At 36.8% G+C, this 21,445-nt stretch overlaps 1 protein-coding gene across 2 annotated transcripts; it reads right to left on the reverse strand.

Annotated features, from left to right (window-relative positions):
• Positions 1–10,753: 10,753 nt before the first annotated feature.
• On the reverse strand, positions 10,754–21,413 carry RMI1 (RecQ mediated genome instability 1). Of its 2 annotated transcripts, none has more exons than XM_043927361.1 (5): positions 21,159–21,413; positions 20,431–20,557; positions 16,330–16,390; positions 13,918–14,013; positions 10,754–12,968 (listed from the first exon to the last, which is right to left on the reverse strand). In XM_043927361.1, exons 4-5 carry the CDS (start codon positions 13,933–13,935, stop codon positions 11,355–11,357), a joined length of 1,632 nt encoding a protein of 543 aa, XP_043783296.1. In that variant the 5' UTR covers positions 13,936–14,013; positions 16,330–16,390; positions 20,431–20,557; positions 21,159–21,413; the 3' UTR covers positions 10,754–11,354. The 2 variants fall into 2 exon arrangements, with proteins under 2 accessions (XP_043783296.1, XP_043783295.1); XM_043927360.1 differs by having other exon boundaries at positions 10,754–13,268.
• Between the last annotated feature and the right edge of the window lie 32 nt (positions 21,414–21,445).

The following is a 21,445-nucleotide window of genomic DNA, read 5'->3' on the forward strand; positions in this document are numbered from 1 at the left end:
ATATATATTATATATCTATTATTAATGCACATGTTATGTATGTATAAAAATCAACTTCAATTTTTTTTTTAAGTGCCTGGAATTAGGCACTCAGGGAATTAGGTTAGAGGAAGGTAAAGAGGAGAAAAATGAGAAATTTGGTAAGGGAGAATTCCTCAAAACTGGAAAGTACATTGTGGAGTGTGGGACCTTCAATAATAAAATCCATTCCCCCTCCAAATCCCACCTGTCAGTGCCCTAATAGGTGACAGGCCTCAAAACAGAATGGCTATTGATGCACCTAGGAAAGTTGGACTTAGCACCAAGGCTCAACAACCTAAAGAAAGAATCAAACAGTGTTATGGTCAATATATGGGGAAGCTGAAAAGAAGCAAATCTTTGCAAATTCTAATGAGACCAAAAAAATCTTACATTATCCTTCACCTTCCTGCACCTATATTTTTATTCCCTAGACTATCTGGAGGTTCTGTCTTTGGTAAACTTGAATATACCCCACATGGCACAAAAGAAATCATTTGAGCTTATACCATAAACATCAGCAGTAAACAGTATGGACTAGGGAGCAGAGGGGCCTCATCTTGTATTCAGTTTTTTCTAAAGTCCTCAGGAAACTTTACATTGAGTAATGGGAACGCAACTATTTTCTGTGGTTGAGTTTTCCACTAACCCAAGGAGGACTGAATTAAAATATTGTACTGCAAAGGAAACCATCAACAAAACAAAACAAAACAAAAAACAGCCTAATGAATGGGAGAATGGGAGAAGATATTTGCTGTAGGGGGAAATGTCTGCTGCAGTAGAAAACTATGTCTTGTGTAGAGAACTCTCCTCCAAGGCAAATAATTCTGATCCTAAGGGAGTTATTTTACAGCTCAGTAAAATTTGTAGAGCTACAGTCCATGGGGTTGCAAAGTCGGACACAACTGAGGGAATAACACTTTCACGTTTCAAATTGTTAGATACCAGATAGCAATGCAGAATAATTGTCTACACACATGCAAATTATCTTATCTGACAAAGGGTCAGCTGAGTTCCTATCCTATCTGTGGAAAGAACAATTTTGCCTCCAATTGCACATTAATTTCAACATCCTTTACTCCATATAAATTTTTTTTCCTATTCTAATTACATATAACTGTTTACAGGAAATACTTGCTGAAGTATTTGGGGTGACATCTTAAGTTTTTGAAATTCCATATAAATTTTAGAATCAGCTCAATTTACACTTACATGTTCTTCTGAAAATTGGATATTGCATTGAATCCATAAATCAATTTGGGAAGCACTGACATCTTTAAAATACTGAATGTTCTAATCTATGAACTTAATGTACTTATATCTTTAATACTTTGTCAGTTTTAGTGTAGAAGTCTTATACATCTTTCATTACTTTCATTCCAAAGTATCTAATGTTTATGCAAGTAAATAGCAGTTTCTCTTTTTATATTTGTTGTTGATATGTAAGAACATATCAAGTGTTCTCTTTTAATTGTCCTATATACAGGAACCTTGACAAGTACCATGTCCCACCAGTAGTTTATAGATTTTGGACTTTCTACATACACGTCGCTGGCAAATAAATAAAGTTTTATTTCTTTCTCTCCAACACTTGTTGCATTTTGTTTTTTCTAGCCTTGTTATTCTGGCTAGGACCTCCAGCACAGAGTTGAATAGAAGGAGTAAATAGTAGATATTCTGGTCTTAATACCAAGTATGATGTCCACTATAGGTCTTATGTAGATACCTTTTATTAGAATAAGAAACCTACTTCTTACTAGTTTAAGTTTTTATGAATACATAAACTTTATGAAATGCTTCTTCCACATCCACTATAATGGCTTTATAGCTTTTATCTCTTAATGTGAATTACATTGACTGGTTAAACCATCTTTGCATTCCTGAAATAACCTCACTTTGTCATGATGTATTCTTTTTATATTTTCAGGTTTAATTGCTAGTATTTAGGATGAACTTATATTTTGAAATTATATTCACGAGATTAGTCTGCAATTCTTTTTTTCAATCTCCTATGCAGATTCCAACTTACGTCAGCCTAGTAAAAAGAATTGGGGAATATCCTCTTGTTGTCCAGCTTGTGGAAGAATTTATGTAGGGTGGTATTACTCTTTTAATATTTGGAAGAATCTGTGGGGATGCCATCTAAGTTTGGATTTATGAGCTCTTAATCAGTACATCTCCTTTATAAAGTGTATGATTGACTGTAGTTCTTCATATATTAATAAAGTTGTGCAACCATCACCACTATCTAATTTCAGAGCATGGAAATCATCCCCCAAAGAAACACTATCCATTAGCAGTCATTCACTGATCATCCTCCCTCCTGCTCTGGGCAACCATGAAGTACTGTGTCTCTATGGATTTAACTATTATAGATGTAATTATGGATTACATTATTCATGTAAGTGGTATCATACACTGTGTGGCCTTTTGTGTTGCTTTTTCCACTTTGAATAATGCTTTTCAAGACTCATCTATGTTGTTCCATTTATAAATATTTAATTCCTTTTTATGGATGAATAGTTTTCCATTGTATGTACATTTTGTTTACCGATTCATCAGTTGATGAACATTTGGGTTGTTTCTACTTTTTCATTATTACAAATAATGTGGCTATGCATAGTCATATACAAGTTTTTGTGTGAGCACTTTCAATTTTCTCAGGTAATAATGTAATTGTTAAGTCATATCATAAATGTTTAGGAAATAACAGGCTGTTTTACAAAAAGGCTGTACCATTTTATAGTCCCATCAACATATGAAGGTTCCAATTTCTCCACATTCTTGCCATAACTATCATTGTCTTTTTTATTATAGCTATCCTAGTGAGTATATAGTATCTCACTGTGTTTTTCACTGCATTTCCCTAATGACTAATGATGTTAAGCATTTTATGTACTTACTGGACATTCACAGATATTCTTTGATGAAATATCTGTTTAAACACTTTGCCCATTTTTAAATTGGGTTGTCTTTTCATTGTTGAGGAATTTTAGATAGTAATCTTTAACCAGATATGTAATTTACAAATATATTTTCTCACTCTTGAGAGTTGTTTTTATTTTCTTGATAGTCTTTAGAAGCATAATTTTTTAAAAAATTTTATGAAGTCCAATTTATCTGCTTCTATGTAAAAAGTCATTGTCCCATTCAAGGTCACAAAAACCTACAACTATGTTTTCTTCCAGAGTTTTAAGTTACAGTTCTTACATATAAGTATTCAATCAACTTGGAGTTAATTTTGGTATATAATGTGAGGTACAGGCTCAACTTGGCTATGGAGTTGTCCCAACACCATTAATTGAAGACTATTATTTCCCCTTGTCAAAAGTAACTACTTTAGCAAATATGGAATGGTTCAGATTTGTCTTTCTTCTATCTGTAGTTTTTCAGGTATTTGATCATTTCATCTAAACTGTCCAATGCCTCAGCATTGTTATTTATAATATCCTCTTAGATTTTTAATATATGTAGAAGCAGTGATTTTCTCCACTTCATTTCCAGTATTTGTGTCTTCATACTTTTTCCTTCATTTTAATCTTCTCAAAGAAGCAACTCTTAGCTTTGTTAATTTTATGATGTCTGATTCCTATTTCAGTAAATTAAGCTCTTTATTTCTCCCCTCTTCTTTGTGCTTCATCTGCAGACTTTATAACATACTGGGATAAACTCACTTAGGATTTCTCAACTCACTTAGGATTTCTCTGCTGGCTCAGACAGTAAAGCGTCTGCCTACAATGTGGGAGACCAGGTTCGATCCCTGGGTTGGGAAGATCCCCTGGAGAAGGAAATGGCAACCCAATCCAGTACTCTTGCCTGGAAAATCCCATGGAGAATCCTGGTAGGCTACAGTCCATGGAGTCGCAAAGAGTCAGACACGACTGAGCGACTTCACTTTCTTTTCCACTGACTTTTAGCCTTTATTCTAATAAATTAAAGATATAAAGTTCTTCTCTAAGTTTTATCCACACCTCATAAATTGATACTTTTTTAATGAAATATTTTCTAACTTTCATTGTGGATTCCTCCTTAACCCGTTACTTTGGAGTATGTTTTGTATTTTCTAAACGTATGACATTTTCTACCCTCCCCCTTTGTTGTTGTCTTTGTTTTTTAATTACAGTCAAAGAATAATGCTCTGGCTACAAATTTTTTTATCTTGTTTAGATTTGCTTTCCAGTATAGAGAATTGTCATCTTTGTAAATGTTCCATGTGTCCATGAAAAACTGTATTATCTGTTTGTTGAGTACAGTAGCCTATACATGGTTATTAGGTCAATAGTATTTTCTGTAACTCTACCAATTTTGGTTACTATGTGATCTTCCTCTATGATTACAGATTTCTCTATTTCTCCTTGTAGTTCTCTGATAAACTTAGACACAATATATTGAATTCTATAAATTTAGAATTGCCAAATCTTCCTGTTGAATTAGTCTTATCAACTCTCTTTACTACTAGTAAGTCTTTGGCCCAAACTTGTTTGATGTTAATATAGCCATAGGAGCTTTTTTCCAGTGTTTATGTATATTTATATCCTTTCATTTTTTTTGCATCCTTACATTTTATGTGTCTCTCTTGCATATACAAGCACAGCTCGGAGATATTGTGGGTTCAGTGAATCACACAAATTTGTTTTCCCAGTGCATATAAAGGTTATGTTTACACTGTTGTTTAGTTGCTAAGTCATGTCTAACTCTTGCAACCCCTATGGACTGCAGCCCACCAGGCTCCTCTGTCCATGCAATTTTCCAGGCAGTAACACTGGAGTGAACTGCCATTTCCTTCTCCAGGGGATATTCCTGACCCAGGGATTGAACTCACATTTCCTCCATTGGCAGGAAGATTCCTTACCACTGAGCCATCTAGGAAGCCCATGTTTACACTGTACTGTAGACTGTGTGTAGCATTATGTCTAAAAAGAGGTATATATTTTAAAACAAGTCGGAAAAATGGTGCCAAAGACTTGCTTGACACAGGGTTGCCACAAACCGTCAATTTATAAAAGCTGCAATAAAGCAAAGCACAATAAAACAAAGTATGACTGTAACTGGATTATGTTACTGACAATGTTTGTCTTTTATTGGAAGACTTAGCTTATTTACATTTAATGTAATTTCTGATCCATTTGGACTTAAATTTACCACTTCACCAAAGGTTTTTCCTATGTACCATTTTCTTTGTTCTTTTCTCTTTCTTGCTTTTTGTATTGAGTACACTTTTTGTTGTTGTTATTCTTTTTTATTCCATTAGTATATAATGCTAAACTTTTATAAATCTTTCAGTGTACTCATTATTATAACATAAAACTCTGAATATTCAAGTTTAATAAAAAACTACAACTTTAACGTTTTCTCAGACATAGGACTTAAAATACTTTTCTTTATTCCTCACCTAATTTAAATGCCATTGTTTTCATGTAGTTTAGTCCTTTGTGTTTGTTTTTTTTAAACCCTCAAAACATTATTTCCATTTCAAAACCACTATTCATTTAACCCATATATTTACCTTTTCAGTTGTTCATTCCTTCTTGCATCTCTAAGCTTCCATCTGGTTATCATTTTCCTTCTGCTTAAAGACATTTTTGTGTAGTTTGTTAGGGAAAAAATTACTTTTGTATATGAAATTTTACCAGTTGCACCCTTACTGTTAAGGGCATTTTTGCTTTGTATAGAACTCTAAGTTGGTACTTATTTTTTGTCACTTTGAAAATGCCATCCTGTCTTTTGATTCCCAAATTTTTTAATTGAAGTAAAATTGGCATGTAAGTTTCAGGTGCACAACATCATGATTCACACTGGGTGTTTTTGGGTGCTTTGAAATATGCCTTCTTTCACTGCTCTGGATTCTGGATTTTTTTTTTTTTTTTTTTTTTTAGCTTTCAACGGTATTGATATTTGCACAGGTATGATTTCTCTGAATATATTTTGCTCGGGGTTTGTGGGGCTTCCAGAATTTGCAGCTTGATTTCCCTAAATTTTAAAATTTCTTAAGCATTAACTCTAAGTATCCTCTATTTCCTTTTGGGGGGACTACAGTTACATTAATGTTAGCCCTTCGTGGTGTTATATCATTTTTTGGTTCTTTTCCATCCTCTTGTCTCTATATACTCTGAATTTTTTCTTCTGACCAAATTTCACTGTGTCTTCAGCTGTGTTTCATCTGGTGTTAAACTCATTCATTGACTTTTCAAAATTTCAGCTGTTATAGTCTTTTAGCTTTTTAAAATACCCAATCTCCTGTTGATATTTTCAATCTCTTCTGTTTTCTTCTTGCACAAATTAAGTCCATGTGTCTGAGCATCTCTTTTATTGCCTGCTAACTCCAGAATTAAGCAGATATACCCACCAGTCACAAGCAGTGGTGGACTAGAATAGTGATCAATACATATAAGATATACAGAATGCAGGCGCAAAGAACATATACTCTCTGAAAGCAGATTCACTCCTAAGAAGTTAAAGATGATCTGATTATGCCCATTTTTCCCCTTTCCATTTGCTTCTGCCTGGTTCCCACAGGATCATTCTTTTTTATGTTAAATTCTCAGTTGGAGATTATCACACAGGTAACTTTAAGTGTCTGCTTAGTCTCATATAAGAACAGACCAGGTTTCCCTGGTAGCACAGTGGTAAAGAATCCGCCTGCCAACCAACTGAACCTCAGGAGACACGGTTCAATCCCTGAATCTGGTTAGATCCCACAGGCTGGGAAGCAACTAAGCCTGTGAGCCACAACTACTGAGCCCGAGCTCTAGAGCTGCACATACTGGGCCCAAGTGCTGCAACTACTAAAGCCAAGGCGCCCTAGAGCCTTGCAACGAGAGAAGCCACTGCAGTGAAAAGCCTGCACACCTCAACTAGAGAATAGACCCTGCCCACCAGAACTAGAGAAAAGCCCACACAGCAGATGCAGCACAGCCAAAAATAAGTAATAACAATAAAGAACAGTCCTATAGCTGCAGATTCTCAGAGAAAACTGTTTTCCCCCCTCTATTAGAATCTAGGTGAAGTCAACCAAGTTTTTTTTATACTCTCCCTTTGCTTCCCTGGTGGCTCAGATGGTAAAGCGTCTGTCTGCAATGCAGGAGACCTGGGTTCAATCTCTGGGTTGGGAAGATCCCCTGGAGAAGGAAATGGCAACCCATTCCAGTACTCTTGCCTGGAAAATCCCATGGACGGAGGAGCCTGGTAGGCTACAGTCCATGGGGTCGCAAAGTCAGGCACGACTGAGCAATTTTGCTTTGCTATTGGGCAGATTTTTCTAATTTATTCTTTCACTGAAGATACCTGAGGAGCCATGCATACAGAGGTTTGGGGAGTTCCAGATGACATGATGATTCATTTATAGTAACAGTAAACATTTAGTGGAGTTACAAAAGTAATGAATTAGCCACACCCTCAAGCAGCTTATATTTCATTACAGTAATGGTTCTCAACCCAGGGCAATTTTGTCTCTCCAGGAATATTTTGCTATTTATGGAAAGATCTTTGCTTGTCACAACTGGAAGGATTTTTTTAATTGGAGGATTATTGTTTTACAACGTTGTGTTAGTCTCTGCCATACAACATAAATCAGCCACGTTTTTGTTCAGTTGCTAAGTCTTGTCCAGCTCTTAAGACCTCATGGGCTGTAGCCTGCCAAGTTCCTTCTGTCCAGGGGATGTCCCAGGCAAGAATACTGGAGTGGGTTGCCATTTCCTTCTCCAGAGGATCTTCCCTCTCCAGGGATAAATATACACACTTCACCTCCCTCTCACCCTCTCCCATCCCATCCTTCTAGGCTGTCAGGGCACCAGGTTGAGCTCCCTCTGTCATACAACAACTTTCCCCTAGCTATTTTACATCTGGTAAGGGATGCTTCAATACTATTCTCTCAATTCACCCCACCCTCTCTTTCCCCCACTGTGTCCACAAGTCTGTTCTCTATGTCTGTGTCTCTATTCCTGCCCTGCAAATAGGTTCATCAATACGATTTTTCTAAATTCCATGTGTATGTTTTCAGTTCAGCTCACTTCAGTCGCTCAGTCATGTCTGACTCTTTGCAACCCCATGGACTGCAGCACGCCAGGCTTCCCCATCCATCACCAACTCCTGGAGCCTACTCAAACTTATGTCCATCTCATCAGTGATGCCATCCAACCATCTCATCCTCTGTTGTCCCCTTCACTTCCCGCCTTCAATCTTTCCCAGCTAAAGGGTCTTTTCCAGTGAGTCAGTTCTTTGCATCAGGTGGCCAAAGTAATGGAGTTTCAGCTTCAGCATCAGTCTTTCCAATGGATATTCAGGACTGATTTCCTTTAGGATGGACTGGTTGGATCTCCTTGCAGTCCAAGGGACTCTCAAGAGTCTTCTCCAACACCACAGTTCAAAAGCATCAATTCTTTGGCACTCAGCTTTCTTTATAGCCCAACTCTCACATCTATACATGACTACTGGAAAAAACATAGCTCTGACTAGATGGACCTTTGTTGGTAATGTCTCTGCTTTTTAATATGCTATCTAGGTTGGTCATAGCTTTTCTTCCAAGGGGCAAGCATCTTTTAACTTCATGGCTGCAGTCACCACCTGCAGTGACTTTGGAACCCAAAAAAATAAAGTCTCTGTTTCCATTGTTTCCCCATCTAATTGCCATGAAGTGATGGGACCGGATGCCATGATCTTAGTTTTCTGAATGTTGAGCTTTAAGCCAACTTTTTCACTCTCCTCTTTCAATTTCAAGAGGGTCTTTAGTTACTCCTCGCTTTCTGCCATAGAGGTGGCGTCATCTGCATATCTGAGGTTATTGATATTTCTCCTGACAATCTTGATTCCTGTTTGTATGTCACCCAGCCCAGCCTTTTGCATGATGTACTCTGCATATAAGTTAAATAAACAGGGTGACAATATAAAGCCTTGATGTACTCCTTTCCCAATTTGGAACCAGTCTGTTGTTCCATGTGCAGTTCTAACTGTTGCTTCTTGACCTGCATACAGATTTCTCAAGAGGCAGGTCAGGTGGTCTGGTATTCCCGTCTGTTGAAGAATTTTCCACAGTTTGTTGCAACCCACAGTCAAAGGCTTTGGTATAGTCAACAAAGCAAAAGTAGACGTTTTTCTGAATTCTCTTGCTTTTTCAATGATCTAACAGATGTTGGCAATTTGACCTCTGGTCCTTCTGTCTTTTCTATGTATGTTTTAATATAACAGGCTCTAGGTTCATCCACCTCAGTTCAGCCGACTCAAATTCATTCCTTTTTATGGCTTAGTAATATTTCATTGTATATATGTACCACAACTTCTTTATCCATTCAATTATAACTGGAAGGATTCTACATCACGTGTAGAGGCCAGGATGTTGCTAAAGGGTGCCCATGACAGCTCTCTACAAAAGAGTTATTCTGCCCAAAATGTAGCAGTAGAATACGGGAGGCAAATAAGTATAATAAAACATAAATAGTCTATACAATATACAAAGGGCATGAAAGTGGATAGGGAAATTGATGAAGCACTTCAATGGCCATCTAAAGCTTAAGCTGAGTGGAAATCTGGGAGGGAGGGTTATTACTATGAGCTTGAGTATGATAAGTATGAAGCATATTCCCCCCATTTGGGGAACAACTACAACTAAAATTTACTGGCAGACGAGGCAGGTGAAGAATAAGGAGGCGAGGCAAAGCTGAAAAGGAAGGCAAGGACCAGACTGCAAAAGGTTTTACATACTAGATGAAGAGTCTGGAAAAGGTTGATATCAGAGGGCAACAAAGAGTAGTAAACAAGAAGTTTATTAGTAAACAAGAATGGTCAGAAAGATCATTCAGGCAGAATCATGGTTAAAGGCTTAAGGACAAAATAAGGCACAGGCCAATTAGTAAGCCTACCGGAATACTCCAGGCCAGTGAAGACTAGAATCAGAAACAAAGCTCCAGTACAGAATAAAGGATTGATATGGTAAGGTACTGTGTGTGTGCGTGTTAAGAAGCTTCAGGCGTGTCTTTGCAACTTTGACTCTTAGCAACCATGTGGACTGTAGCCCACCGGGCTCCTCTGTTCATGGGATTCTCCAGCAAGAATACTGGAGTGGGTTGCCATACCCTCCTCCAGGAGATCTTCCTGACCGAGGGATCAAACCCACACCTTTTATGTCTCCTGCATTGGCAGGTGGGCTCTTTAAACACCCGCGTCACCTAGGAAGACCGTTAAGTACTACACCCTGTCTCCAGTAACTGAATATGAAGAGAAAACAAAATTTAATAACAGCTTTCAAGCACTACTCACAGAGTACAGGAGAACACTTAGAAGAAAGATAATGAAAGATAACGCCATCCATGTAGTAAAAAAGCTATGCAAGGACATAGAAGTGGTTATTATCAGAGGACATAGCAGAAAAATCTGGATTGTGCCTTGAACTCTGATAATCAACCTTCAACCAATAATGACAAAAGATTTTTAGAATATTTTTCTGCTATATCCATATATTTTTATGTGTGTATTTATCTTACTTCCAGATATTTTCTATTACATTACTTTAAAAATGCCATGTGTTCATTTTATTATTTGTTTAATGTTTTAAAATTCAAGATACTTTAATTTACATTTTTAAAAAAGAATAATAAAAATCTTTACCTTTCAAATGTGACTTTTTAACAGCAAAATGGAAAAGTGGGAAACAGCCTCAGCTGAAAAAGAAATCAGCACTTCCAACAAAACTAAAGGCTTACTTACATGTGAAACTAATTCGGAAAGGAGATAACAACTAAAGACAGAGACATACATCTTATTTTAATCCCCAAAAAAGTTAACTGGATCTTCTTAATAGATTATCCTTGAAAATCAAGTTTTAAAGTATTCAATACAATCTTTGAAATGGTATCTAGTTAAGATAATTGCCTTAAATATACCAGACAAAATATTTACAATCAGCAAAATAAAAACCAGCAAAACTATTAACATCTGAAAGTCTAACATTCTAGTCCACTGGATTTACATTTTTTCCTAAGACAAATATTACAAACAAATCTTTTGGGGTACAAATTAGAAGTTCTCAACTACCTATTTATAACTGTTAACCTTCTTTCAACAGTATGACTCATCAGTAAACACCAATACAATACTTTACCAGTCACCTTATGGGAAATAACAAGTGGAAAACAAAATTTCTCAACAACAGTGGGTCATCAAATTCATTCAGCAAACATTTACTATAAAAAACTTTCTTAAAAAAACTGAAACACACAATCATGATCAAGCAATATAAAATTAAAGTGAAATCAGTTATGAAACTTCAAAAAGTTGTGAAAATAAAAGGACAAATTTAATTCTAAATATTTCCTTGCTTATTTGAACTGCTTTTTAACAGTATTTCAGTATTTATTTAATCTCCTCTTTAGGTTCTCAAGGTGGTCCATATTAACATCTTGTAATGCCACTACCATTGCCTTAGACAAGGAGGGATTAAATGAAATAGTCATCAGACAGCACAAATCTATTAGATCTCTCTGACATTTCTGCAAACCTTCCAGGAACTTTTGGTATTTACAAGGATCCTTTTTTAACCGTTTCATTTCTGATACTGAAAACCCTATCAGACTAGTAAGTATCTCATCTACAAAGTCTACATCTAGATATGCAGTACCATCAGAAATTTTTGCTCTTACACTCCAAATGCCACCAGAACTTGAGAGATTTCCAGTTAAGGTTACAATAAATGCTTTGACTTTCACTGTTGTAACCTCCTTTGGTTTGCTGGCCATTAGAACAGACAAATAGATAAAGGGTGGAGAATACAAATCCATGGTGATAGAAAGTCCAGTGCTATTCTCTGATAATTGTAAAGAACAAGTCTGTAAATGGTGCTCATTTTCATTAGAAACATCTGAATTCCTTTTTGGTACATTACTGACCAGCTCTCCATTGAATGTTGTATTATTTAAAGAATGTCCATCTGAACTGCTAATTTGTTTTATTTTATATGTCTCTGAGCTCTTACCTTTATTTGTAAAATCATGGGGTAAGGGTACATTGTGATTAACTGAAAGACTACTACTGTTTTGGTCTCTAGTAGATGGACAACTAAGAGATTCATCTTCACTAGTCATTTGCTCAGATAAATTTTTTTCACTCCAATTATTGTTTCCATTTTTGCAAATAAGAGAAAAACTATTTAGAGTATTAGATCGATGCGAAAACCTCTCTATACTTTCATCTGTAGTTCTGTTCAAAGTCAATAGTTGTAATTCTTTGATCTCCATTTGTTCTTTCTGGACAGCTTCTTCTAAAAGCAAAGCCTCCTCCAATGAAAAGTCATCTAATTCCTCATCAGTAAAAAGCATAGATTGGTTTCGTGGTTTCTCCTTTGGCCTTGGAGAAATAACAAGTGCTGGTTCAAAATCTGACTGTCTGATGGGAACAGTATTTGAGGAATTACCTATGAAACAACTTCTTTCGAAAGAGGTGTCATTATTTGCTGCAAGCTCATCGTTTTCATCAAGACTTGCCAAGAGTTCTTCATCAGAAGGTCCCAACGCAGGATCTAGAACATCCGTAATTCTGGGGATGCTTTGGTTAGAATTATTTGGTATGACTAAAACTGTAGGATCAGGTTCCCCAATTAATCTTGCAAGAACTTTTTCTTGGGCATATTCCTCTAAAAGAGCATCAACTTCTCCTCCCAACACTTTCACATTTTCTGGTTTCAACAATAGAACACCAAGACGGAAAGAAATATTTCCATAAATCAAAATTTTTGTACCTGGAGGAAGATCACTATGCAGAGCCGGAATAGACCGATATTCCATTCCTTGTATTTGTACAATTCCATCAGTTAGCTGTAGCATCAACATTCGTGAAGGCTTTGCTTCCCAAGGTTTGGGGGTTACTTGTGTTTCAGCTGTAATTAGGTCATTGGTTGTATTCTTTCCTCTCAACTTTTGTATCTGGGCATATGCAGGCTGACTTACATCAACCAATGAATTAATCTGCAGAGCAAAAAATCCATTCAGTTCTCCTTTCGGAGCTTCTAAAATGCCAGTAGGTAAAAGACGGTGCTCCAAATCTCTCAGATCGGTAAGAAGCCACTGCTCAAACACTTGTTTATTCATTTGTGCCTGACTCAAATTAACATTATCATTTTCTTCTTGGATCCAGTTAATACAAGCTTCCAGCCATGTTAAAGGCACTTTAACATGCCATGTAGCTAAAAGCCAGGTTTCAACTCTCAATGCAATACTAGTTACACTCATTTCTTTCACATAAAGGAAATATTAGGCATCTATTACCTGTAAACAAACGAAAAAATTATGATAATTCAGTACATCTAAATAGTTCCTATAATTCTCTACAATGCACAAATAGGACCAAACCCTTACTTTCTCTCCAGCATGTCTGTAATTCTTTGACTTTCTACATAGCAAAAATTCAAATGCCACAAGTAATCAGATGGTATAATGAGAAAAGCAAAAAATCTGAGACAGATATACAAAGGTTTGAAGGCTAGCTCTGTCAAATTATAAGCTCTACAACCTAGCATAAATTTCTTAACCTCTTCTAACCTAGTTTTTTCATCTATAAAATGTCAATATCACCTCCTACCTAATGGGGTTGTTGTGAAGATTACAGGATTAACATTTGTAAAGCACAAATTGTTAGACCTATGCAATACATACAATGTTAGTAGTTATTATATTAATATAATAATCAAGTAAAATTATAACAAGTAACAGATTCTTAGCTGATGTAAAGCATCTTACTTATCTAAATGAGTCTCAACAGTTGTATCACGTAAATATACTTCTGATTTTCTCAGTATGATAAAAAAAAAAGTAGCAAAACACTAAAAAGACTAAGCTTTTCTCACAAATTAAGTTTCTTCAACAGAGGTAGACTCTGAATTTATAAAAGTTTTAATATGCCCATAAGAAAACTTACCATTTGGAACAGGAGCATAGGATTTGATGACAGGATTTAGAACTGGTTGTTCAGTGGAGTACTTGTAACCTCTATTGCTCAGAAATGGCCTGAGAGCTAAGACAAAAAACAGTAAGGGTTGTAAGAGGAAGCTGCAGAAACAATCACTGGCCTATTTTCGGAAGTGCAAGAGTTTGATGGTATGGTTTTGAAGGTTCCTATTATCAATCAGGGTAGAGTGGAGTACACAATAAAAACATGAGGTTTGGGACGAAATAAACAAAAGCAACTGACCACAAGAAACTTAGACACTCTATCTTAGCTTGCTTCCTCGCCTATATACTTACTTCAGAGGGCTACTGTGAAAATTAAAGGATAGAAAAAGATGTCGGAGGTTCACAAGCAACCTAAGGCGAAAGCAGGCCAAAGCAGCTGAAACTGAAACTGACCACCTACAGAGGGAGAAGGGCTCAAAGTCAAAGAAGCCAGAGCTCTGGATGCCATGGGAGCTGCAGCAGTGAGGTGGAAAAGGAGACCCAGGGACGACTATCCTTCAGGGCTGCTTCTGGCAAAGCAGGGATGAAGTCCTAGATAACCTCTTGGCCTTTGTCTGCAACATCTGGCAGATCCATAAAAACTACTGCACAAATGGACCAGGAAAGAAGTCCTGTACCACAGACTAGCTCAAGATATACTCTTGTGAAAAGGCATTAAATTATTTGTGTATATATATATACACACACACACACACACACACATGTATATATATATATATATATATACATAGTAGGTCCTCTCATTTTTAGAAAATAGTAAATTATTATTAATATCCTCAGAGAGGTAGGATATCTCCATACACAAAAACATAAACCACAACCAGTACCTCATACCATATACAAAAATTAATTCTAAGTGAACCACAGATATAAACGTGAAAACTAAAAAAGGTAGGAGAAAAAAAAAGCTCATATATAACAGACAACAGATCGACAGCTGCCAGAGGTCAGGGGTGGGCGAAACAGACGAAAGGGGTCACAAGGTACAAACTTCCAGTTATAAAATCAGTAAGTCATAGAAATGTAATGAACAGTATGGTCACTGTAGTTAAAATACAAAAGTTGCTAGAGACTAGATCTTAAAAGTTCTCATCACAAGAAATATAAAATTTTGTAACTAACTGTGGTGATGGATGTCAACTGGGCTTAATTGTGGTGAGTTCTGCAATAACAGGGATTCCCTGGTGGCTCAGCTGGTAGAGTCTGCCTGCAATGCAGGAGACCCAGGTTCGATTCCTGGGTCGGGAAAATCCCCTGGAGAAGGAAATGTCAACCCACTTCAGTACTCTTGCCTGGAAAATCCCACGGATGGAGGAGCCTGGTGGGCTACAGTTCATGGGGTTGCAAAAAGTCAGACATGACTGAGCAACTTCACTTTCTGCAATAATACAAATTATCAAATTATGTTGTACAACTTAAACTAAAATGTTATATGTCAATTATGTTTCATTTTTTTAAGGGGAAGGAAAGTTAGAATAATCTTTGTGATCTTAGTTTCTTAAAAGTTTCCTCAGATACAACACTAGAAGCATACATAATTCATAAAAAAAAGAAACTAATAAATTGAGCTTCACCAAAATTTTAAAATTCTGCTCTATGAAAGACACTGCTAAAAGTATAAAGACAAGCCAAACAAACACAAAAGACAAGTCACAGACTGGGAGAAATACATAACTGACAAAAGACATATTTAGACTACAAAAAGAATTTTAAAATTCAATAGGGGGACTTCCCTGGCAGTCCAGTGTGGCCTCAACCCCTGGTGGGGGAGCTAAGATCTAACATGACTCACAGCCAAAAAAACAAAACATAAAACAAAAGCAATATGCAACAAACTCAATAAAAATGAATTAAAAATTGTCCACACCAAAAAAATGGTTTTTACAGTAGTCACGTATGGATGTGAGAGTTGGATTATAAAGAAAGCTGACCGCTGAACAACTGATGCTTTTGAACTGTGGTGTTGGAGAAGACTCTTGAGAGTCCTTTGGACTGCAAGGAGATCCAACCAGTCCATCCTAAAGGAAATCACTCCTGAATACTCATTGGAAGGACTGATGCTAAAACTCCAATACTTTGGACATCTGATACAAAGAACTGACTCATTTGAAAAGACCCTGATGCTGGAAAGATTGAAGGAAGGAGAAGGGGATGACAGAGGATGAGATGGTTGGATGGCATAACCAACTCAATGGACGAGTTTGAGTAAGCTCCGGGAGTTGGTGATGGACAGGGAGGCCTGGCATGCTGCAGTCCATGAAGTCACAAAGAGTTGGACACAACTGAGTGACTGAACTAAACTGATAAACAGAAATAAACAAGATGGTAAAAATAAGTCTAAATATATCAGCAATCATAATGATACAGATTAACTCACCTCTTAAAAGATACTCTCAAATTGAATAAACCAAGTTCAGCTGTATGCTTAAAAGATGGACCTAGAACAAAATACCATCAATACATGAAATTAACTAAAATAAGGCATGTTAAAATCTCCAAGCATGATTTTATTAGGCCATAGTTGAGTGATATCTTATCTTCAAGACACAGATCTGTACTTTATAGATGTTTTTATCTATTGACATTATTAACCTCAAAAATTAAGCTACATCCAAGGCTCTCAGGTATACTCATTCAGTAAGTTACTTTATTTTCTTTACAAAAATTTAACCACCACAACACTGGCAAATGGGCCTAGTATAATTGGCAGGGGTGTTGTAATGAGATGATAGTCATTAAGTAAACTGAAATCAAGACAAAGTGTACTTTCAGTAGTTAGAATTATTTAAATGAATTAGCAAGTATAAATGCCACATCAATTAAGTTGTTTGCAGAATGTTTTGTACTATGAATTACCCAGGATGTACAGTATATACCCATATACACCCCTAAGTTATTACATGCAGACACTTAACACAAATGCCATTTTCTACCTGAACCTGTTAAATAGTAGGAGTTAATACTGTTAATACTTCTAGGAGGAGGAAGAAACCAATAAAAAGGAAGACTGACTAACTGTGAATTGAAAAGGTCAAGGCTGGACAGAAAATGAAATGAAAGAAATGAATTTCAGTGGTGTCAATTCTATATAGCAGCAGTATAGATGTATAAACAGAGAACTAAAGAAAAGGGTTGGTAAAAATTAAAACCTCTCATTTGTAAGATCTTAAACTTTTTCAAAATATATTATTTTACATCTGTAATATTACCTAAACCTCAAAATAGTCATTTATGATAGAAAAGGTAGGTACTGTCATCTATTTGGGTGAGAATGAAACAGGCATGAAGATTAAAGACATAAAGATCATACATAGTAGCAGGCTCTGAACTAGATTCTGCTAATCTCCATTCTTATACCTTTTTCTAGATACTGTTTGGCTTAAGGAAAAGAGAAAGTAAAGTTGGTCTCTCATTTACATATACCCACTTGCATACAAAACACATTCATAAATGGCTAGCTTATAACAGCACCACAGTATTAACAATCAACAGACTTTTCTCTGATCTCATATAAATGACAAGCTCACCTAGTACATTCTAAATTATTTCATTTACAAAGTCAAATGAAAGAAACACATCACCCACTGCATCTATCTTTCTAACAGCTTCAAAGCAGTGTTATCACTAAGTATTACTTTTCCTTTTGCTATAACTCTACTAAAGTACCACATAAAGTAGTTTTAAATCTTTTAAATATCACAAACTGATATTTTAAGACATGTATTCATTTATTTTTTTAATTTTGTACTTATTTCAAACATGCATTTCCTTGTTTGTGTTGTTGAACACGGCAAGTGACAAAAATCCTTTCAGAGAGTAGTCTGGACAAATTCCTAATTAATAATTTTCTCAAGATACTACCCTTAGGGTTTGGATCTCCACTTCCAGAGATATACTATAATTTTATAATAATGTTACCGTAACTAAATGCACATTTGCATAGAATTCTTCATTTAACAGCAAAGAAAGTAAGGTGGACGGCATAGTGACATAAAACATAATTTAGTGCCTACAAATGCATATTAAAACAATTTTATAAAAAGATGCTTCTAACATATAAATTTTTTTCTACAGCTAAAAAAGAAAAGCTTATTAAATTGTTAAATGGAAAAAGTATTATCATGTGAAATTATAAAGTTTAGACTGGGTTTCAATAACTGAGCTCCTTAATAATTTAGTAAATTGCATTACTTGCATCTATTCCTTCAAGAGAATTTCTAAGGTTTTTGTTCCTCCTTTTCTTGAGAAATTGAGTAACTATGGTCACTGCAGGTAAGCAACTCAGAGGGGAGGTGTCAGCTAGAGCACCGCAACTTCCCAGCCCTTGATCCTCAAGAACATCACTGTCCATGAAAAGAATATTAAAAAAGTATACCTTGTTGAAATTGTAAAAAATGTTCACACCATAGGATCTACTTTTTTATTTTCAAAACTTAATCTTAAGAAAACAATCAGAAATAAGGACAAAGATTTATGTGCCAGAGTGTTTATCATGAAGCTTTTACAGTGTGGGAAAAAACTAAATGTTCAACAACAGTAAAATAAATAAATACATAATTAGACTGGATCCAGGAAATAGTTTTAAAAGAAATATTTTTAAGGACTATTTAATGACATGAAAATATGTTATTTTATTTTGTTAGAAAAAAAGACCATATGTAAAACTACATTAATCTCCATTAATTTTATAACGTGAAAAAATTGTTTTTAAAAAACTGAGTTACATCTTGCTCCTGCTTAACTTGGCTGACACAATCTACATTCTAGATCTTGACTGCAGGAACTGAGCAGAAGAGAACAGAGTAGGAAAATTTTATAATATCATTCATCACTACTAAGATTTACACAAATTTCACCTATAAGTTAATTTTCAGTCAGCCTCACATATTCCAATTTTTTAACAAATAGAACAAGAGGCAGAAGTACCATCCTTTTAGACACGGTATGTGGCATTCAATCAATAGTTAAGACTTAAAAGCGCTAACAAATATTTAAGTTATAACCGTTTCATGTTTCCACTGCCTTCACCTTAAAAAATACACATAAGTCTGTTTTTAACTCTTGGGGATAACATTAAGGTAACCCAAGAATTTTGAGAAGACACTTTCTGAAAATTATGGGGAAAAAAATTATATTTCATGGATTAAATCAGAAAGAAGTAATTAGTGGAGCTGCTTGTGGATCCTCCATAACCTAATGCAAGAGAAAGACAGAAAACAGGTATAGGAGTCTGATTCGCATCTCTGCTTTGTGACCTTAGACTTGTTCCTTAACTTCTTTTTGTCTTATCCACAATTTACGCACAGGACTGTAATAAGCATTAAACTGCCAGCACAAAGTCTGGCACAAAATCAAAAAATAATAGCTACAAAATTTTAAATAATCATCCAGCTGACTAGAGTACAATCTCAATTATATTAGTTTATCTAATGTAAATTCCACAGCTAAATAATACCAGCCTTTAATTCATCAGGAGCCCAAATAATCATACAATTAATTACACAAGAGCCACAATATGTCAATCAAGTTGGTAAGTCCTTGAATAAGCACAGATATAACACAGCTTGGCTGAAAATAAGAGGATGAAAGAAAGGTTGGCTAAGGGACAGACCTTCCTCAAACTGGTCGTCTCTGAATGAAGCAGGTGTAAAATAGTTTGTGTGAAAAGACAGTGGAAAAAACAGACTTTCTTGTTATTAAAAAAAAAAAAAAAATTAGAAAAGGAAAAAAAAAAAAATCTAGAAAAGGGGAATAAGAGCTTTCAGCTTTGAGGGTCCAGTCAGAGAACAGTGAAACTGGGAAGTTCTTAGAGCTGCTTACTTTGCGTTCCTGCTCACCAGTCATCACTGTTTATCAAGGCAGAAAATGATGGTTTCAACAGAAATACTAGTTTGAAAGAAAGCACCCTCAGTACACTATCCTATATGTGCCTATTTGTGTCAGTGAAGTATCCCTGGTTTTGAAAGACAGATTCAATTAAATGTTGCAAATCCTGACTGGCAGATTAAATCTCTATAATCCAAATATCCCCAGCCCCTTCATACAATCAACTTTTCTTGAACATTAAATAAATATTTGAACTATGTATCATAAAACCAAACGCACATTAAGTTTTACTTCCCAACAAGACTATAATATTTTTCACATGGGGGCCATTAAAAAACTACAACTCAAAGAGCCTTTTATAAACCCCACAATGCCAGACACTATGCTCCAACAGTACTTAACTACCCTTCCCGCCAGTAAATATTTGGTGCTTCATGAAGTCCTCAGTTCCCCCTAAAAAGTTTTCTTCCTAATGAAGCAAGTAAAATAGGTGGTAAAAAATCTCAGACAATTCTTAGAGACGCTGGTTACATCTAATTTGCAAAGTATTCAAGAGGGAAATCAAATTACAATGGAATGAATCAGCACAAATTCATCATTACCCAAAAAAATGTGTATTCTAACGGGAGATTTGGCTTCACGTGTAACTTACAACATTTTCCCTTTTCAACCCAAGTTTGGGGTTGTGGGTGAGAGCTGGAGGGTTGAGTCGGGATGTGGAGACTGGGTACTGCTACTGGCAATTTCCGAGGTTTGTCACCGATTCTGGACCTAAGGGCCTTAACAAAAAAAAAATAATCAAAGCCTGACACAGAGGCCTCAGAAGTAGCCGAACACAAAGTAAGTATAACCTGAACACCCTAGGACGATAACATATCTATATGAGGGCGAGAGGTTTAGTCTAGTCACTGCCGGCACACGGTGGGTGATTTAAGAAGGTGGGTGAGCGGAAGGCGGATGTCTACAACTCATTTTGCGATTTGCATTCATTGTAGGAGATGAAATCAGTACTTTCAGAAATTTTTCACACGTAACTACAGCAACGACACTATAAAATACTCGTATCACAGGCCCCATTAATAAAGAAAAGAAAGGGAAAATAAAGTTTCATTAGAACGCAGAGCCCGGTAAGGACCCTGCGAGCGCAGGCTCCCGGCCGGAAGCAAAGAGGGCGAATAGCGCGGGACTCCAAGGCTCGACCGCCACAGCCCGGCGGCACTGCCAGCGTTTCTCGGAATCCCGCCCGAGCCGCCAGCCGACCGCGGACCGCAACCTGCTGGCTGCGCCCCCTGCCCGGGCCACGCCTGAAGGGCGCTGCGGCCCGTTACAGACAGCGGGTTAGCGCGGCGTGGGCCGGGCCGGCAAGCGGGCTGCACTTACCAACGCGCAGCTCGCCCTGCAGCCTGGGCGGGAGGGGAGAACCGGGGAGGGAAGAAGACGCGAAAGAGGGCTGTAGAGACGGGGGCATTCGTCTGGCCCTACACCGATCTGGGCGTCCCGCCTTCCCCTCGCGCAACAGCGGTTCCCGGGCACGCGACCGTGAGACTAGGAACCGCCACAGCGCGCGCCCTAATCCTTTTTCGCTGCTTCCCGCCCGATTTGCCGCGCGCTCACGCCCCTCCTCCCACCCCTGAAGACTCCTGGTCCAGAAGCGCCCCCTACCCGCC

This window comes from Cervus elaphus, chromosome 16 (assembly GCF_910594005.1).
Source record: "Cervus elaphus chromosome 16, mCerEla1.1, whole genome shotgun sequence".
Classification (NCBI taxonomy): Eukaryota; Metazoa; Chordata; class Mammalia; order Artiodactyla; family Cervidae; genus Cervus; species Cervus elaphus.

Excerpts from the sequence above, each read along its gene's own strand:
- RMI1 (XM_043927360.1), bottom strand. The coding sequence starts at position 13,232 with ATGAGTGTAACTAGTATTGCATTGAGAGTTGAAACCTGGCTTTTAGCT.